The 20,556-nt window shown below is 39.9% G+C and overlaps 1 protein-coding gene across 1 annotated transcript in view; it reads left to right on the forward strand.

Annotated features, from left to right (window-relative positions):
- Positions 1-20,556, forward strand: part of PCNT (pericentrin) — a 96,355-nt gene that overhangs the window by 49,796 nt on the left and 26,003 nt on the right. Inside the window, exons 25-33 of the mRNA XM_054976385.1 lie at positions 1,211-1,378; positions 3,621-3,773; positions 5,794-5,958; positions 8,521-9,558; positions 11,404-11,964; positions 13,110-13,212; positions 14,389-14,540; positions 19,456-19,650; positions 20,173-20,346. Of these exons, the coding sequence (XP_054832360.1) occupies positions 1,211-1,378; positions 3,621-3,773; positions 5,794-5,958; positions 8,521-9,558; positions 11,404-11,964; positions 13,110-13,212; positions 14,389-14,540; positions 19,456-19,650; positions 20,173-20,346 (2,709 nt within the window). The remainder of the gene's footprint in view (positions 1-1,210; positions 1,379-3,620; positions 3,774-5,793; positions 5,959-8,520; positions 9,559-11,403; positions 11,965-13,109; positions 13,213-14,388; positions 14,541-19,455; positions 19,651-20,172; positions 20,347-20,556) is intronic.

Below are 20,556 nucleotides of genomic sequence, written 5' to 3' on the forward strand. Positions count from 1 at the left end.
ACAGTTTGGAAAATCATCCCAACCAGTGCTTTAATATTTCATCTGTTAGCTGCAATAATACCATCATTTCCTTTTGAAAGGGGATAATTTAAGCAAAATATAATTGTAATTTTTCTTATTAGGAGTTGGTTTATAATGTATAATGTTAAGTTACAGATGAGGAAATATTTAATGTGTAATTGTTGACCAGAGCAAAGGAGAGCTGGATATCACCTAGCTTGTAAAGTTTCAGTTATAATTGCCTTTGAGAAAGCTTTCATGAATGACATAAGAATTTCTTACGTTTGGCATTCAGATGAAAAATGCCACATAGTGTCAGGCTATGGATGACAGGATACTGCAGACAGATCTCTGGCCCATTTGCAGTAAGACTCCAGTACTTAGTCAAATGGATTTTATTCAGAAATCAGTTCATTTCAATATACAGTTCCATAGGTCTACTTAGGAGTAATATAAACGTTTAAGCAGCTTGGCTAGAGATTGACTAAAATGACAACATGGGAAAGAAACAGATCTTTTCTAGTTCACTTCTCCTCTCTCTCCCAGTTATCAGCAAAGTTTCCCTGCTCCTTCTCTGTGAGAACATTTTACATATTTGTGCTATCACGCTTTGTTGCCAAGGAGAAAGACATAACATAGTCTGAGAGGAAGCCCAAGGTCATAACAGTAGAGTCCAGTAGACAGCCACCTGTAAGCTTGAGAAACAGTTATAACACTAACAAGGAGCAAATCAAAGTACATCAAGCCTCTGTTTACAAGTACTAGCATCAAGCACTGAGCAGTAGAATCAAAATTGGCATGAATGACTGGGCAGAGACATACATGACACATAGATTAGAACGGATGCGCAGCTTAAAAATGGCTCTCTCCTGTATTAACTTTCAGAAGTTGCATTCTAGAGACTCAAGCATTCTTAAGTGATACTTGCAAAAATGCCGTGATACTTTTCAACAAAGCTGTACAAAATGCATGGTTAGGAAAATATTGGTTAGCTGAATATCAAAAGTGCAGTGGTTGAATTTGAGTGATAATAGCATTGAAGCCAAACCCCCCCCCCTCCAATAAATGAATGGAGATGGATTGCAGAGTTGCAAAGATAATGCATGGCAGATAAGGACTCATCCTGCCATTGATCTACATGATTGGGCAACTGTTGTTAACCAGAATAATCTGATAGGACATTATTTGGTGTATTAATTCTGTTATATAGGATAAGGAAGCCTTGCAACAGCAACAGTACAATAATTTGATTCAGATTTCTACTCTGCAATCCAAACTGGATGAAATCAGGCACAGAGTGCTTCCAGAAGAGAGTATGGATCATATATTACAAGGAGAATTAAAAGCACAAGAGGAGCTTCTAACAAAAAAGACAGAAGTAAGTTGAAACAAAAGTAATCAAAGGGCCAAAGGGGAGAAATTTGACAATATTGACTCTCCTTCAGTTAGAAGGTTAATCATTGTTCTAAAAGTTGCAAATCCCTTTTAAAGAGTGTAACCTAAAAACTCACATCTTCCATAAAACTGTAGGTTGTCCAGTTTCCTCCCTTGAGTGTTTGAGATTTTGCATACCTAAACATTTAGAGTTTTATATCTTTGATATGAGGCTTGCTGACTGCACTGATTTCCCAGAGCTTTTGGGGGTTCTCTTGCATTTGTTTCTGCTAAACAGCCATGGAACTGTGAGTTCCTGTTGGGTGGGTATCTGATAGTTTCCTTGGTAGGACAAATGCAGGCGTGAAGAAATTGTGGTAGATCTCTGTGACAAGTCCTACTGGGCATCAAGATTTTGAGGGTATAAGCTTTCGAGAGTTGGAGCTCTCTTCAGATATGAAGAGGAGGAGTTCCTACGCAGACCAACACTGTTAACCACCTAAAACTTGTTTTAATGTAGACTCTTAAATCCTTAACAGTTTGATTGGTGGTGGCTGTGCCCCAGAACTGTCTTCGTTGTTGTTTCTGTGTATGTGCACAGGCATATTACCAAAAAGTATATGGGGCTCTAGTGAATGCCTAGATTGCTTTACCTTTCACTTTTCTACCAAGATTAGAGAGATGTATGGGGTATCTCTAAAGTGTCATCCCAGGGAACATGTGAATCATATCACTCTTACCATTTTCACATGTCCATTTGGTGCCAAAAATAGTGGGGTAGGAGAGTTTTTATCCCTTCTCTGATTTCATGGGATTTTGAGCAGATTGGTTCTCTTATACATACATGCACCAGGAAGCAGAACTACTTCAAGGTATGTTGCTTTTCTCATGACTTCTCATGTTATATATAGAGAGAGTCTTGATTTTTTTAAAAGATCATAATTTTAAAGGTTTCTGAAATAGAAATTCAGGTTCATCCTAGTAAAAATTGTATAAATAATATAATGATATAATATAAAAACGAACAATTACATAACATTAATGGTTTTTACAAGCTGTAAAATATAACCTTGCATAAAGGAAAAGAGATTTGAGAGATGGGTATCAATACTACCTGTGAAATAAACTACAGAAAAACATGTTACTAAATAGTTTTGAAGCAAGTTTTCTTTCAGTAAGAAAGCCATTCCATATGAAGACTCATCAGTGTAATTGAGAAACGAACTCTAGTCCTTTTGCCATCCTGATTTGCCATGTTTTACCCATGCTTAGCATGCCTAAAGGTAGTATTTTTGGGGCAGACATGTCTTATATAAAGATAACGTTTGTCTAGCTACAGCTAACAATAAAAATTTTAAGGCCTTATATAGTTGATCTTGACGTTCTAGAGGACATGTTCTTAGCAACAGTAGTAATGGATTTGTGGATATTGATTGGTGAGCAATTTTTCTACAAAAACATGTCTTCCCCAAGTAGTATTATTGAGTAAATCCTTCCGTTGAAATAATGTGCACGCTTGTTAACATCTCCAACGTTTATTTTAATTAGATTTTTACCTTTTTGGTACCCCTTTGTGGGATTAGATGTTACCTTGATGTTGTTTTGAACATTAATTATTTGATACTGACGCTGTACATTGTACAATCTTTGTATCTTCCCATTTTTCCTGATGCAAAGCTCTGGACAATCATACATTGCATACCTTTATTTCTTCAAATTGATTATTACTTAGTGTTCTGCATATCAAGATTAAGGTTTATATATTTTGTATTAAATTTCAGGTGACACATAAAGGGCATCAGTGGAAAGAAGGTGCCCATTTTTCTAATGGACCAAATTGCAAGTGCTGAATAAGTAAATAGATTAGTGTTGAGTCTGATAGTGAAACTGAGACTTTGCTTTGTGTTCCTTTTATTTTTATGTTCTCCATGTCTATCCGGTGCACACATTCTTTCCCATTTATGTATATAACATACCTTGTGCTGGAATGCCACATAGTATAATTCAGTGCATAATTAAGGGAAAACCTAGACCTCCTTTTTATCTCGACCTTTTAAAATAAACTTTTTCTTCCTCTTATTAGGAAAGGATTGCACTGTTAGATCAGATCTTGAAGAGTTTTGGCAGTGAGGTGTCTGAAATGTCATGTGGACTTTTGAAATTGTCTTGTGATAGAAGAAGAAGAGAGCATTTCTTTGGGAGATGAGTTTGTAAAACTAAATTGATTTATTTTTGCTTTGTTTTAGGTTGCAAACTTGTTAGAACACCTCAAACAATTTGAAGAGAGTTTGATAAGTAAAAATGAGGAAATCTTGCAGCTGCATTTAAAGTTAGAAGTGGAAAAAAATGATTATGTCTCCAAAATAACCCAGCTCCAAGAAGAAAATGCATACCTGAAAGTAGGTTTGAAATTTAATGTTTCTTATCACTAGAGACTTAATTTGCATATATTTGGTCCAGATCTTGCTTAGGTTAGTTAGCTAGAGTGTTAGATGGGATCTAGGAGACCTGGGTTTAAATTCTGATGCTGTCACGGAGAATCACTGAGCAGCCTTGGGCCCAATCACATTCGGTCCACTTAAACGACCTCATAGAGTTTTAAAGAAACAGTGTTGTTGAAAGAATAACACTGGGAAAAGAAAATTATGTGCACTGCCCTGAGCTCCATGGAGAATGTGTGGGTAGGAGGCCTGTCCACTGGCATCAGCAGCATGGCAAACTACTGACCTGGAGTTTTTGATGACAACTCCTCTGCCACCATGCATCTGTGGCCAGATTTGCTGCCTGCTGTGCGGCTTCCTTTGCAGCTCCCCACAGATGCCACTGTGGATAACTGTAGGGGGAGGGATAACTGTGGAGGGAACCAAGTTGGGGGCAAGATGCCCAGGACAGTCTAGGATGAGACCTTTTAAGGCTGCCGAGGCTATAACAGAGGAATGAGTCTAAAGCTGGTGCACCGTGGCAGGGCAAGCGGATGAGACTCCTCTTGAAAACCTAAAGGAGCAGAGGCAGAAGAGGATGGAGAGAAAAATGTAGATTCCCAGGTGCTGAGCACCAGTCAAAATAGGCCTCTTTGCCGTGGAAAGGGAGACGCAATAGTTAAAGGGTGGCAATGGTGGCAGGGTGCCATGCCACTGATTGTATCCACATCTGAATAAAGTAGTATAGATTGTTCCTACATATTGTTTGACCAAGCCTTCCTCATGGACCCAAACCTGTATGATGTCCCTTTGTCCTCTGGGACCATCATAGTAGTATAAAAATTACTAAACAGGTGAGCACAAGTGCTTTGATGTATGTGTGCAGGAGGACTTTTGATTTTAAAAAAAATCTAGATAGCTTTCCAGGGTCATCTTCTCTCCATTGATCCAGGAGCCATGTCATTTGGAAGAAAGATTTGGCTGCAGTTCAAGTAGGTGCCACTGCTGACGTGAGCCTATCTCCATTGTGATTGATTGCAGATTCCAAGGGATGGCCTGATCAGGCCAGACAGTTTTATTTGCTGGTCAGGGGGAAGTTAGAAGTTATCTTGTGCTCAAACCTTGCTGAAATGAGATTTCTGTTCCATTCATGGCTTTGAGCAAAAGGGTAAATAAGACTCAGCTTTGCAATCTTGTCGCTCTTCATTATAATCTCTGTGCAGGCATGGGCTTTACACAGAGCACGTTTCAGAAATTTCTGGAGCTTGAGTTTTAAAGCACCAGTTCTGCCCATCCCAAGCAAGGAGTGTGCTTAGAGGGGCAGAGTTGTGCCTTCCCACTCAGTTCTCTTTTGCTTGCTGCAGCAATAGCATGTTTTAAAACTTTCCTCTTAGGGTTGTTAGATGGTCATTGGTAACGTTGCCATGAAGTATTTCATAAACAAACAGGATTCCGGAGGCTTTCCTACTTTACATGCCAACTTTGGGAGGCCCGTTCAGCATTATGTATTGTCAGTCTATATTCATGTGGCCCCTAACACCTGAATGACATTACCATGTTAGATGGAAAGGAAAGAAATTCCTGATGCCAGATAGACCTCTGTAACATAAATGTGGAGAACTGAGACGGTGGACTCCTATACTTGATTATATCAGCAGTCAAAGTTCCATTAGAGAGGAATTCTTCTCAAAGAGCTTGAGTATTGCGATTTTCTTCATAACATTCAGTTATGAAAAAAAAAGTTTGGTTGAAAAGGGGTACTGCAGGTGAGACAACCCAGTACTTCACCACAGATTAACTGGTTGATCTCTCTGTATTCACATTGTTGCACTGTCAACATCTAAGGTATTTTGTTCTCTCCCGAATATAATACATAGAGCATGGGAGATGTATATAGAATATCATTGTGATAGTACAGTAAGCCAGTACCTTGATGACATTTAAGAAATGTGGAAAAGGAGGAGACAATTTTTTTCTAATATAGAACTCTTTTTATTAGGATAATACTGAAAAACTTTCCATGACTCAGAATCCAGGGGATAGTGAACTGGCTCTTCTCCACTTTCTCAAGTCCTTACTTGAAGAAAAGAATCAGGAAACGGATCATTTGAATAAGCAGATTGTGCAACTAGAATATGAGCTTGAAAGTTGCAAGGAAAACAAGGTAACAAAATGGTAGCTGGGTGGTTTGATAATAACATAGTATGTATTAAGGATTTTAGTTGTAAAAAGTTTGTTTTTACAATGTGACCTGGCATGTGTAAATCGTACAATATTTATAGTGGGTGCAGCAAATCGAGGCCACCCACAAAAAAGAAAGTGGTTTCTAAACGTTCGTGGACTCCCTGCCAGTACAGAAAGATACGACTTTGTGTATTTACCAAAAGAGGAGTGGAGGTGGCCTGATGAGAACTGAGCAAGTTTCAGGAAAGATGGGATGTTGAGAGCAAGCTGAATGCCAGTTAATAGGAAAATGAAGGTGGAGGATTAGGCCTCTATGCAGATAATAAAATGAGCACAATGGAGGCAAACTCTAAGGAGAAGACAGTTTCTACATGTAAGAAAGTTCAGAAAAATGTAACTTTCCCCCTTCACTTCCCTCCTAGAGGAAGGAACCCTCAGAAAAGAACCCCCATAGTCTGCACTCTACCAAGTTGATAAGGTGAATGGGAGTCCACCCATTTTCACAAACAACAAATTCAGATATGCACACTACTGGTTTACCCATGTACTTAACAGTTTCCCTGTGGGGCAATTTGAAGTGATCACTTCGTGTAGTGCCTATAACTTGTGAACCAGTCCTGAGCATGCGTACACACAATAACATTTTAGGTGTTTTCTTATAATTTTTCAAAGAACCGAGGCTGGCTGTTGGTTGGTTAAGTAGTCAGCTTGTTGTAAATGGAGTTGCACTCCCTGTAAAGGAATAGGTTTGTAGCTTGGGGATGCTGTTAGATTTGTCTCTGTAGATTGGAGCCAAGGTCTCCCTTGTGCAGTGTGGCATGTTTCACCAATTATGGTAGACGTGCCAGATGTGAGAAGTGGTTTACAGTCATGTCGTTCCAAAAGTAAAATCCATTCCCACCCTGCAAAAAACCCCAACAATCCAAGTAATACTTTTTATTAGGACCACCCCAGTGATACATAACAATGTGTGTGTTTATGAGTTCACCAGAATACTACTTCAGGCTTGATGGTACAAAAACATGTTTAAAAGTGGTTTTGTGAAGGAAAAATGCCTCAGGACATGGATCTAAATCCTGTTAAAGCCTGCCTTGTGTCTTAGATACACAGCAGATTCAAATGGAACTAATATTCTCCATAGCAAAAACAAGTCCAAGTTCAACACATGTCTCTGATGCCACTCTAAACAGCAAGACTCAAAACTCTGTTTGGAAGAGAGACTAGAAATTACTTGGAAGTCATTATCTTAACTCATGAGATAAACGTAAGGTGAGCATGGAGTACAGGGTCAATTGAAGCCAAATTTAGGTAGCTTTACTTTTTGTTCCATTATCCTAGTCACACTCTGTTGCTTGTTACATTAGCCTCCAGATGTCACAAATCTCTGTTTAGTGGCTGAATTCTGATATCCAAAAAGGGATGTTGAGTCTCTTTGTATTTGAGAGACATGGGAGACATTTTCTGGCTTTGTTTTGGCTGTGGTATGTAATTGCCTCCTGCCTGGAGAAACTTGTATATCCTCTGCATCTAACACATAATTCAGGCTTAAGTCCTGTTAAATGCTATGTCTTGAAGCATTTTTCTTTACGCAAACCCTTTTAAAACATTTTTAAAAAACATTCAGCCTGAATAAGAGTTCTAGTGAACTCAAAAGCTTGCACACTGTTACATATAATTGGGCTGCTTCTAATAAAAGATGTTACATGAGTTGTATGCCAGTTGTGGCCTTTCCTTGAGAAACATAATTTGATGATGGTTAGTCATGTTGTAATTGTGTTCTGATTATTGTTTACTTTAAGTGGCAGAAGCTCTCCAGGGTTTCAAGCAGAGATCATTCTCCTGATCCTTTTTACTGGAAATGTCAGGGCTTGATAATAATAATATAATAATAATAACATTCGATTTATATACTGTCCTTTAGGACAGGGGTGGGCAAATTGCGGCCCGCGGGCCACATGCCGCCCGCTACAGTTTTTTTGTGGCCCGCCAAGACAGTCAGACAGTACATTTGTCTCATTAAACTGATTCTAAAATTAAATGTGCTTGCAGCTATAGATGATATGAAATTAGCACAATAAATAAATTGAATAAAACTACCACTATTTTATTTAATTTATATTTATTGATTTTTATGATACAATTTATACCTTTTCTGAAATGCAAAGTTAACTAATGAATGCAATCATTTTAAAAGGTGCGGCCCTCCGCTAACCTCCGCTCCCACAAAGTGGCCCCCGAGCCAAAACAATTGCCCACCCCTGCTTTAGGACAACTTAAAGGCCCACTCAGAGCGGTTTACAAAGTATGCTATTATTATCCCCACAACAAACACCCTGTGAAGTGGGTAGGGCTGAGAGAACTCCTAGAAGCTGTGACTGACCCAAGGTCACCCAGCTGGCTTCAAGCGGAGGAGTGAGGAATCAAACCCGGTTCTCCAGATTAGAGTCCCGCGCTCTTAACCACTACACCAAACTGACTCAACAGTTCTGAATCTGCTGGTAGCTTTTCATAGTACCTGAGTGTTATATATTTTTATTTTCAGATTCTGGAAAGGCAAATGTTTGAAATTGAGGACTTGAAGTCAGTTATAGAACATCTTCATGCTGATAAGGAACAATTGGTAAGGGATAAATCAGAAGAAATAGAACAGCTTCATGGAGTAATTGAAAATCTTCAGAAAGAGTTAGTACTTCGTGAACCCGTTTGTGATGAAATTAATGATAGCCAAGATGATTCCAATACCCTTATCCTAGAAGAACAGGAAGAGAATTTTCAAAATATATTGCAAAGAAGATCATTGGATCATCTGGATGACAGAGATGGAGATGCCAACTGTCTGCTACTTCAGCCCAACCAACAAGAACTTCATGGACAGCTCAAAATAGCTTTGGCTGACAAAGAAGCTTTGCAGCAGCTGCTTGAAGAAAAAGAATCTCAGTTTAAAGTAGAGATAAAAAATCTAGAACAAAATCTGAAGAATGTTCAGGCGTCTTCTAGACAGTACTTCACAGAGCTAACAGATTTACAGCAACAGTATAAAGACCTGCAGGAAGACTATAAGGAATTGGAGATGTGTTTAGCACAAAGAAATACTGAAATAAACATTGGTGCTTCCTGTATTCAGGAACTTGAAGGTAAACTGAGAGAAAGGGAAGCAAAACTTTCCGAGAGAGAATTACAGCACCAGGCTGTGTCAAAGCAGAAAGCCGAGCAAACTGCTGCACTACTGCGAGAAAAAGAAAATGTTGTGCAGCTTGAAAATGAGGTATGGTTCTTGGTAGGCGTCCAGCGTGACAAAGAGGTCACTTATCAGACTAAGATTAGTGAACTTGAAGTTGTTGTTGCGGAACTCAGGTCTCAGGTTGAAAAGTCTACTGAAGAACTGGAAACTCTGAGATTGGAGAGAGCGCTTTTTCACGAAGAGGATCAGAACGATGATCAGAAAGAAACAAAACTTCATAAATTGAGTGTAGAACAAGAAGCCTTTCACTTTTCTCTAGAAAGAGAGGAAAGGGGAGAAGATCAAGAACCAAGTCACAAGCCATCTGTGTCAGTTCAAGTCTCTGATAGTGATAAACTGGTATGTAACACCCATAGTATTTTCAGTGTCCCCAAGCTGGTCAAAATTATATAGGCTAACAGGATATTTAATTGAGGTTGGTTAAGGAAGACCTATTTGTGCAGGGAAACTCTGTCATTAATGGTTCTGATCCACCCTCTGTCCCAAGCAGTGCATTGCAGTGGTTTTAAACTGTCCTGCATTCTGACCTCCTGAAGAGATGCACACCCAGCTCTCTTGACTTGATCTAAGTGATCAGTCGTTATGCACAAGGTGCTCATAAGGCAGGTTAAACTTGGAGCCAGAAAGTTTTATGCTGCAGCATCCATCATGTATCTTTATGACAGTTTCCTCATACACCAAGAGAGTGTGCTATCGGACGCTTCCTTAAGTGATAAATTAAAAGAAAAGTCCAATAAAAATTCTCTAAAATAGATAAATCTTGCCTTTTCCTCCTCCTGCTTTGATAATGGCTAAAGGTATTATGGTGCTGATTATTTTTTCATTACATAGTTTTTGTATTGCACAAAGTAAAATGTAAAAATCAAAAAAGGGTATAGCAAAGGAGTTAGAGGGATGGTATCATGCAGCTGTTTGGGGAGGCAGTTCCCAGGCATAAAGACAGCAAGATAAAAAGGGATCATTTAAAGAATCAGGAGATCTAAGTATGGTGAAGCTGGTGCAATGAGAAGAACTATGATTCATGGATTTAGGGCAAGGGCAACATCATAGTGGGCTTTGAATGTAAAGGTGAAGTGTTTATGCTGGATCTAGGAGTGGGTAGGAAGCTAATGTTGGGATTTCATAATTCAGTACTGGGAAAAGGCTGAAAAGAAGACTAGTAATCCCCATCCTGTTTATGAAGTTTCACTGGGAATGAAGCGTAAATAATCAGCTTGAATCTTGTATGTTAGACACATTGACGTTCCAGTGAGTTAACATACTACAAAGTCAGGTGATGGAGAAGCCACTCTGCTTCTCCCCGTGGCTCTGTTCTAGAGAGATACTTTGTTTTAATTATGTTTGTTATGTTTTCAAGAAATAGCATGTGAATTATATTTAGGACCAGAATACATTATTATATTTAGGACCCATGTGAAAGATCTGTGATCAGGATAGTCTACAGTTAATTAATAGTCTAAGTGACCACTTTAAAGATAGGGGAGGGTCACTGGATGAAAGGTGAAATTTTTCCTCCTATGGCCCTTGCAATTTTGGAATAAGACAGGAGCAGGCATCCAAGCCTGCCTTCAGTGTCGCATTCAGTCACTTACCAAACTGGCATGGGAGAAGTTTGCAAGAGATTCCCAGAACACATATATTAAATTTGGACAGATGGACAAAGTGTTCAATTCAAATTAGTCCTCTCAAATGCTATGTTTGTGGTTGGGTTGTTGGTGTGAGGGTGTAATACAGATAGGCCACAAGCAACATTTTAGAGGACTGAAATAGTCGATGGCAACCCCATCCCCATTTGCACCTCTTTACAGCTTTGTCAGCTGTATTTTTTGGGTGCTAAATCTACCTTTCAAGGAATAGTGATGCTACGTAACCAATCAAGTTTGGCCATGTAGTGATGACACTGGGAACCAAGAAAGCTAATTCAGGGGCAGTGGTTCTTGAGAGCTGTGGCTGGACTACTTAGCCGCTGGAATGCTAGCTGCCAAGGAGAGGCACACAACCTGAATGCGTTGTGATAGAGAGCACTGTGGACTCTATTGCGTTCTCTTTCCATCGTTTCAAAAGGGACCTTCTCAGAAAGACAAAAATATTTGCAAAAAATACTTTTTGTTGTTGGTCTTTCAGCTCTATTGTCGTGTGGTTTTATGTTAAGGCAAGATACTGTATGTCTGGACTCTTTTGCAGGAAAAAGATGCCCTAACAACTGATCTAAAGACCTCCAGCAAAAATCTTAATATTCAAGATAAACACCTTAAAGGAGTGCTTTTAATTGAGGAACTAGAAGTAACAAATACTGTTAAGGAACAGCAAAATTTAAAACGGCATGGTCAGCAGCCATTGCAGCTTAATCAAACCTCAAATTCTTCGATGTGCAGCTTAAACCATCTTTCAGAAAACACGCAACCTGCTCCACAAATGCCAGAGAGCTTCCAAAGTTTAGTCATGGATAAGACTTTGTGGGACTCTCCTGAGGTTATGAGAAAACAAAATAATAGCATGGAGCTCCAAGCAAGTGTTCCTCTAACACCCTTCTCAGAAATTGACGGCACGCACAGCAGAGATTTGGAAAGCCTGTGTTCTGAATCTTCACTCATACAGGAAGAGTCCTCTGGATTGTTGAGATGTTTTCATTCCTATTCTAATGACAATCAAGAAACCGCAAACAGCCCTCCCTTCCAGTTCCCCGCATTCTCAGGCCCTACCTTCTTCGACACTGAATACAACGTCGGGCAGGAAAATACTTCAGTAAGTGATTATTTTGTAAAGGCCTTTTCAAACATACAAAATTCCTCCATCACCTGATGACATATTGCTGAGTCATGGACCTTCAGTAGGTTCCTATGGAAACTAAATGAGTAAAGAGTGAATAATAATTGGTATTGTGTCATACTTGCCGGTTTTTATCACTTTGTTATGTATTCTAGCCAGTGAGGTAATTCTGGACTGCGCTGCAACATCCTTCAGTACCATTGTATGTAAATAACATCAGAGTTTATTTAATTTATTTTTATTTGGCACTTTGCTATATTTATAGTCTGACTTTCTCAAGGAGACTGAAGACACATTGTACAGTGTTAAGTCAAGACATCTAATAAGCAATTCTCATAACCTATTCTATGGTTTTAGCAATCTGAAACAAAGCATAGAGTTTTGTGTGGTTTAACCTAAGCTAAGGATAGCACTGCCTTATGCTTACAGAGCCCTAATCTAATATGAGAAATATTATAGTGTATTACTGGAATGCAGGATCCTTCTGTTCAGCTATGAACTTTTTTTCCAGGAACTAATGTCATGGTCTCGGGCCATGCAAAGAGCCCCCCTCCCTAGGATATAGGAGAGGATGCAGTTTGTTGAGGATTGGATGTGCATAGAGATGTGAGGAGGCGCAGTCCTTCACTCCCATCTTGTAGATTCAGAATCACCAGGTACCAGCCCATCCAGTGTTAGTTACTGGTCACATGGGACTGGTTTGGTGACAGCTTACTTCCAAAGTGGAAAATCTCATGGAAAACCTCAGGCTCTGTTCCAAAGGGCAGCCTTGGGATGGGGTGAAACATGCTTTCCCTTGCTGGCATTGAGATCACTACCTCAACAGTGTCCTTGGGTATAGTACCCAAACACTGCATGTGTGAATAGATTGCACTATTTTCCTTCAGTGTATTCAACAGTGAAGCATGGTCAATTTCCAGTTGCTCCATGCATTTTTGAAAAAAAAAACAACTATATAAGGATAAACCCTTCATAGTTGATACGATAGATGAAAAATGAATGGTGAATCCTAAAGGACAGGCTTTCACTTTCATATGGAAAAATAAAGAAGTGGATTCCTTCTTTTGTTGTGGAACAAATCAAATGAATTTGATAATTTTTATACATCTATTTCTGAATAGGCTAGAGATGCTGAAAACTTCACTCTGATGCCATCTGAATTGCAAGATGATTTAAGATCAACAATGTCCAGACCTGAGGGTGCAAGCACCAACTATGGCCGCAGTAAGTTAACTTTTTGGTTTTGCTTCTGTTGGCTAGGTTAGATGTTGTTTGAACAGTACTGTTCAGCCAAGGTTAGATTCAAAGCATGCCTTGTGGTTTTCTCCCAGAAATATAAGGTAATTAGAGAACTGGAAAATCCTACATTTCAACAGAAAATCTCTGTCAAGATTTCTTAAGTATGTAGCCCATAGATTCCTGGTCTTTTGATATGTAGGGCTTCAGGATTTTTTGCTGGATTGAAACTGAAGGGATGCTGCTGCTTTTTCCCAAGTATAAGTGTATACAGTTTCTCAGTCACTTCCGAAACAGAAGGCAGGCATCTTCCTTTCTGCTGCAAGCCAGCCAAATAACCTCCTATCCTGTTACCTACCCTGTGGTTTCTGGGTGTAATAGTGTGACACTTCTGAGATTCTGCCAGGCCTGTTGATTACAGTATGTGCTACATCAGAGAACCTTAATGCATCCATTATCCCCTTAGAATGATTACTGCCCATATGTAGAGGGATCAGTGCTACATAGGGCATCCCGCTATAGACCTGGCACGTTAGTGTGCTCTAGATCTTAATTTAGAAATTGCTGGATTAGACTGACGTTCTGAACCGTGACGTTGTTTGCTGTTCACAAATTTAAGACATTACTTAATCTGCAATTAAGGTAAAGTTCTTTAGTGTCCTCCCTCTGCCTAAATCTCAGGTGCTTTTCTAGATAGTCCAACCCTTAATGTTACTTAAATGGGTTGGGGTACCTCAAACAAGGTCATTAAAACTAAAGATTGTTTTATCAATAGGCTGATTTCCATTCCAGTCTTACACTTCTCTACCAATTCGTCAGCTTTTAGTTTTGTCATTAAATAAAATGCAGGAATCTCATATTGGTTCACAACACAGAACAAATTTACGATTTATTTTTCCATCTTTAGAATTTGTAATATATAGAAGTACTGAGCCATTGACTTATATGAATACAGTCATTGGCTCAGTAATTCTATATATTATAAATGGCTTCTTTTCTCAGTGCAACGACCTCCTCCTTCTTATGACCCACAGTTTGAGAACCGCTGCCTTAGAGCTAATGATGGCAAGACGATGGTTCCCCCAAGGAGGACATGGCATTTCAAGGTTCTGCTGGTTCTCTCTCTGTCCATAGATTTAACATAACTGCTGCTTTTTATTTCAGATACTAGTTCAGATTTAGTACTTCAGTGTAATAACGAAAATGCAGTCGCTGCAGTACACCAAGATTGCAACGTCACACAATGTCTCGGAATGGTTTCTGACGCGACTGAGCCGGGAATGAAAGACAAAGAAAAGTTTTCACGACAGTTGAAGGTAGTGTGCAGCAGGAAAGCTGCTGAATTATCTTACTGCATAATCTGAAATAAAGTTCATGAATTTAATCAGGATAATAGAAACCAGATTCAATTTAAATCACAAAGGAAAAAAATAATTAAATTTTTAAAATTATTTATTTTTCAAAATAAGATTGCATACTTGGTTCCTCTAACCAAAAAAAATAATAATTTGCCCTTCCTTTTAGGTAGGGTTTCCTGACCTTTTTCCATGGAGAAGCCCCTAAATTCATCTATCAGATCTCAAGGAACCCTTTACCGATGAAAACATTTTACAGGCCAGAAAAATTTGATGGCAAGGGGCACAGTTCAGTTACTGCAGAATTATTGTCAAGAAAAATTATTTGTAAAGAGCTGGTTTGTGTGTGTGTGTGTGTATTTGTGTGTGAGAGAGAGCTTACACATAACCTTAATAATTGCAATATTTCAAAGAACACTTGGAATTTTTCATGGTATTTCAAAAAAATGATTTATTCCATGATTTCTCACAACCCCCAGTAATGTCCTGAGGAACTCCAGGGCTCCACAGAGTCCTGGTTGGGAAACGTTATAAGGATACCATACAGCATGTATGCCTGTATGGTTCTCCCATCCTTCATTTTATCCTCACTACAGTCCTGTGAAGTGGCTTAGGCTGAGAAAAACCAACTCGCCCGAGATGTTTTATGGCTCCATTGGGGATTCGAACCTGGGTCTCCTGGTCCTAGTCTAACCACTGCACTGCACTGCACTGCACTGCAGCAGTTTAAGAAAATGATATACTTCTTTTATTTTTTTTCGTAGGATCTCAACTTTGCAGCCATGATTGGTTTTTTTGTAGACCAACTCTGCTTAAATCTCCAAATAGCAGGTCGGGACATGAGGGCAACCAGGGTAGGAATGGGGTACCAGATCTCCCCATTTCTTTTTTGTATGGCTGTCTGGAATTGCACATATAAGCCTATTTAAAGCATTTCTGTTCAGGCTCCTAAGATCTTACAGATCCAGTTTTGGCCTGCCTCTCAGTTAATTGGTTGCACCTGTGTGCTGTTGCTTAGACAAGGTGGCCTTGATAGAAAGGGAATCTTGGTTCCTGCACATCCTCTTTCTCTGTCTCAGCCTAGCAACACTGATAGTAAGTGACTTCTGATTGGCTGTCACTGCTAGCAAAGTTGGCTCCTTGCTGCACTCTAGAATTTGGCTTCACTCTCACCAGGGCTTGGTTTGACCATCTTGCCTTGACCCTCTTGTACCAGCATGTGAGAAATTTTGTACCCTGTCAGGCCTGAAACGACTAGAGCTGCCTGGCATGGGTTTTGGACAGTGTTGTGAGCACTTGAATTCACCAGAGAAGGCATAATTGTAACAGTTGTTTATTGACTTAACAGAGTGTTTGCAAGATTGCAGTAACCACTCTAAAGGCACAAGCAAAGGCATATAAAACAACAAACAACTTTATTCTATTTTGACTAAAACTTAAACTGACTAGACACATGATAGTCAAAATAGAATAAAGTTGTTTGTTGTTTTATATGCCTTTGCTTGTGCCTTTAGAGTGGTTACTGCAATCTTGCAAACACTCTGTTAAGTCAATAAACAACTGTTACAATTATGCCTGGGTCTTGAGTGCTTGTTTCACTGTGTGGAAGGTCCCCCAGGTAAAGAACCCAGAGTCTGGGAAGTCTCTAATGAAAATAAGGTGGGTTTAATCCTCCAGGAAGGCTGCTAGGGGTCTGGGTGGCTGTTAGTAGCACCTGGAACGGTGGCCAGAGGATTTCACCCACCTTAGACATGGTGGCAGCGACAAGGGGAAAATTGGGGTGAGAATCTTGGCACAGTGACAGGACTCTTGCTAAAGCTTTAGTTTGTGTGCACAGCAATTGGCAGGTTTGTTATTTTGCTAGACAAGATGAGCCAGGACAGAGGGCTTGACCAACCTGTTGACTTCACGCTTGAGGGTGACATGTAAGATTTAGGAGCTGTCACCCACCTTAGACAATGACCTCTCTGCATTTCACCTTCAAGATGAAATGCTACAGCAATGTGATAGTTAGAGATTTCCAAACAAATATTGTTCGCTGTAAGCATTACAAGGCACCCTTCCTGTCTTTTCTACCTTTCTACTTACCTTTCCTATCAGCGCTTGCTGCAAAGAAAAATCCTTGTTTTTTTTAGTTCAGTTATCCTTCTTCTTTGTCCTTGCGGTCCTCAGTCTCTTTCACACTGCTCTTTAATCCTGATGGCTGTGTGGCTGTTGTGAATTTGTCATTGATACCATGATATTATGTCAGAAGTGCTGCCACAACGGTGGGACGTAAGGGGAGAATTATGGTTGTTAGATAACTATTAACTTTGTAGAAGGGAAGAGATACTGATCTTTACAATAGAAGAGAAGAGATAAGTTAGAAATATAATGTAACCAATAGTTTGATGTCAGGTTTTTTTAATTCAATATATATTATCTATACTAGTAGTGTATTAAGACAGGCAAGAGAAAAAGAGATATAAGTAGTAGATTTAGACAGCGGGTTGGAAAACTGTTGGAAGTCTTAGATAAAGGGGGGAGGGGAAAGGGTGGGAGAACATGGAAATGAGGGTATTAACTGAAAATCTGTAATATTAAATTTTACTCGCCCAATAAAAATTTCTTAAAAAAAAAAGAAGTGCTGCCACAACAGATGCTCATAAATTGAAATTGTGTTGGTTGCCACAGGCAGTTGAATGAAATGGCAAATAAGCAAATGAATCAAAGAGTCATCATCATCATAACAACAATATTTGATTTATATACCGCCGTTCAGGACAACTTAACACCACAAAGTGTGTTGTTATCCTCATGACAATCCCTATGAGGTGGGTGGGGCTGAGAGAGCTCCAAGAAGCTGTGACTGACCCAAGGTCAACCAGCTGGCTTCAAGTGGAGGAGTGGGGAATCAAACCCGGCTCTCCAGATTAGAGTCCTGCTGCTCTATACCAAACTGGCTGTCATTGGGGCAAAAAAAAAGGGGGGGGTAGGAAAATGGTGCCAAGAAGAGCAACAGCTAGCGAAGCAAAAGGGGCATTGAATTGCATCAAAACAAGTCAAGAGGTCTTAGTTACTCAGCTCCATGCTCCAAGATCTGGTTGGTATGCAACCTGTCCCTGCACACAAGCATATTCTATGCCCATGCTTGATGAGTATGTGTCAGAATTGGTGCTTCAGCATACATATGAATGCTGTTGATTGTATTTATTGATTGTCTCTTTTCTGCTAAAACTTGACTTCCAAAGTAATTTACAACAATTAAAAACCAATTAGACATTAGTTAAATTCAATTTCTAAAGTGCTCAAGAAAGAAGTTCTTAGTTCAGGTGTGATGGGATGATAACTTGAGTGCTCCTGCTGCTTCTTTCGGCCTCACTGATGGCAGGTAGTAGTAACTGGAGCTGGATCCAGGCACGATAGGAGGCCTGGCTGCTGGTTCTTCAGGGCTATCTTGAGGTATATTTTTCTCTGAGTAATTGGTTTTCTAAATGCAATGGATTGTACAGAGAGACTGTTACGGAAAGGTAACTTAGTGATCTTTTAGTCCATGAATTGTCCCAGCTAGAGAACTCCTTCCAATAAACAGACAAATGTTCAACCGAAAGGGATTTTTATTTAAAATAACAAAAGTCAATTGCATACAAGACACACAGAAAACACAACACGCATACAGAGCTAACTAGAAAGCATTGGAGAAAGTTGGATAGAGTTTGAGGGTTCAGGTGACATTTACAGATGTCCAGGAGAGAGAGGGGCAGTGTTGAGCCGCCTGCACTTCAAGGTGGAAGAGACTCGAATAGAGGTTCAAGGGTGGCATCCAAGTCCAAACATGCACACATTTTGGGACTGAGGGGCAGTCTGTTTTATACCATAGATCCTACCTTGGGGCAAGATTGCATCTTCTACCCCAAAAATAAAGGCTTGAGTGGTTGGTCTTGGGCAGAACAAAGGATAGCAAAGTTGTCTCTCGGGTGAGACAAATTGCTGGCGAACTGTTCCTAAGGTGGGACAATGAGCCAGTAAAACCGTCTCCTGGCTGTAACGAAGAATTAGGAAGGTTTGAGCAAGTCTTCTGGGGCAGAATATAAGTTAGCAGTTTGTGACTGATGACCTTAGAGGTGGATGGGTGAGACTATCCGCTCCCTGTATCACCAAAGAGTAGGAAAGTGGTTAAGGTGAGATCACTGGGGTGGGATGCATTGATGAATACAGGAACTCCAGGAAGGCCCTATTGTATCAGGTCCTTAGCGTGCCTCCAGGGCAAGGGAAGGGGTGAGCTGGCCTTGCCTGTTTCTCTACATGTCTGTGCGTCCTGAGCAGGATCTGGCTTGTCTGCTTGGGCAGCAACTTTCATTCTCTTTGCCTGCTTTGGCAGTGGCTTCCATGTTTTCTGCTGGCTTGGGCAGTAGTTTTAATGCTGGAAGCATATTTAGAGAAGGGGATTTATGGCACGTCCATAACCACATGCCCTCTAGTGTTATGGAGGCAGTTATGGCTGCTTACAAAACCTGGCATGGCACAGTAGATAGAGTTTTAGACTAGAATCCTGGGAGAAACCCTACTTGTACCATGGAAGGTGGCTGGGTGTCCTTGGGCCAGTCACATTCTCTCAGCCTATCAGAAAATGGAGGAGAAAATAATGATGTTCTATGCTGCTGTGAGTCCCCGTTGGCGAGAAAAGTTGGATATAAATGAAAGCAATGCATAAGTTGCATTTTATTTTCCTGGAAAGTGTTATGATTGATTATTTAAGGTTTTTAGGCAATGTTGTCACGGTAGAACCATTGCATTGAAAGGACAGGTCCTCTCTGTTCTCATATTGTTAGCAAACTGCAAGTCACCAAAAGTGGTTTCTTGGGTAATTGGTTTAACCTATTTTGCATTCTTTCAGAATGTGCTGAAGAAGGTTTATGAAGAAAGCTACAAAATACTGGTTTTGTCAGAAAAAAACCTGCCTGTTAAGGAGGAAAAAAATGTTCCGCAGGCTCCACTACTGGAGGGGTTGCAAAGAGACAGCCTAACCTTGCTTGATGCAGTACAGTCGTTGAAGCATTATCTCAGCACAGTACCAGAAAAAGAAGACAAGGTATAGTGACTCTTCATTTAAATCATTTCTGGCCTGTTCTCTCCACCGAAAGATGCTTGTGGTAACTTATATTTTGTGATTCAAATAAAAGCACATTAAAACCACTTTAAAAAACCAAAATCAATAGCCTGTGGATATTTTATAAACGTTCCTTAAGCTGTATTAGTTCACGTATTGAAGACTTTGCCTCCCAGATCATGAGAAGATGACTGACCTGAGAAGGTATGTTGGAGAAGCAGTTAGAGGCCATCAGCGCTGCTTGGTTCATCATAATCAGGCACTTGGGTGAGGGAGGCAGCCACGACACTAATGGAGCACAGATTGGAGATACAAGATATGGGGCATGTTATTGGCTGCATATATTGGCAAGCTGATTTATCTGGCCACCTATACAGTGGTTCAGGGAGTGAAAGAGGGCTATGCTTTGGGTAGGGTGTATGTGGATGGTTGGAACAATGAAGAATGGAAGGTCTAATGAGAAACAATGTGCATGGAACTCAGATGAGAACTTTTTTTTTAAAGGAACATTCATCTGCTTTTGTTGACTGGCGAGGAGAACTACTTCAAGCAGTCCAGTGTGTGTTAGAAAAGGAGCGAAATATGCTGCAAAGCTACTTGCAGTCACATTTTTGCAATTCCGGATCTGGAGATGAAGGATCATTGATAGAAAAGCTGGAGCATATAGCGGAACAACAAGTAATTCAGTCGTATTCTGTGGTTCTGTATTCAGCCTTTGTTTTTAAATTTTGAAGAATGTTTTCATATTCTGGGCTGTAAGAAAATGTTCACTTAGAAGCAGAAGGGCTTTATAATACTTTTTTTTCTATCTCTGTTCTTACACATATGATATTCAGTGACCCTCATATATACGCTGGGCATATTCTGCCGCTAAAATTCAAAATCTTT

The sequence above is a fragment of the Eublepharis macularius genome, chromosome 1, assembly GCF_028583425.1.
Source record: "Eublepharis macularius isolate TG4126 chromosome 1, MPM_Emac_v1.0, whole genome shotgun sequence".
NCBI lineage: Eukaryota > Metazoa > Chordata > Lepidosauria > Squamata > Eublepharidae > Eublepharis > Eublepharis macularius.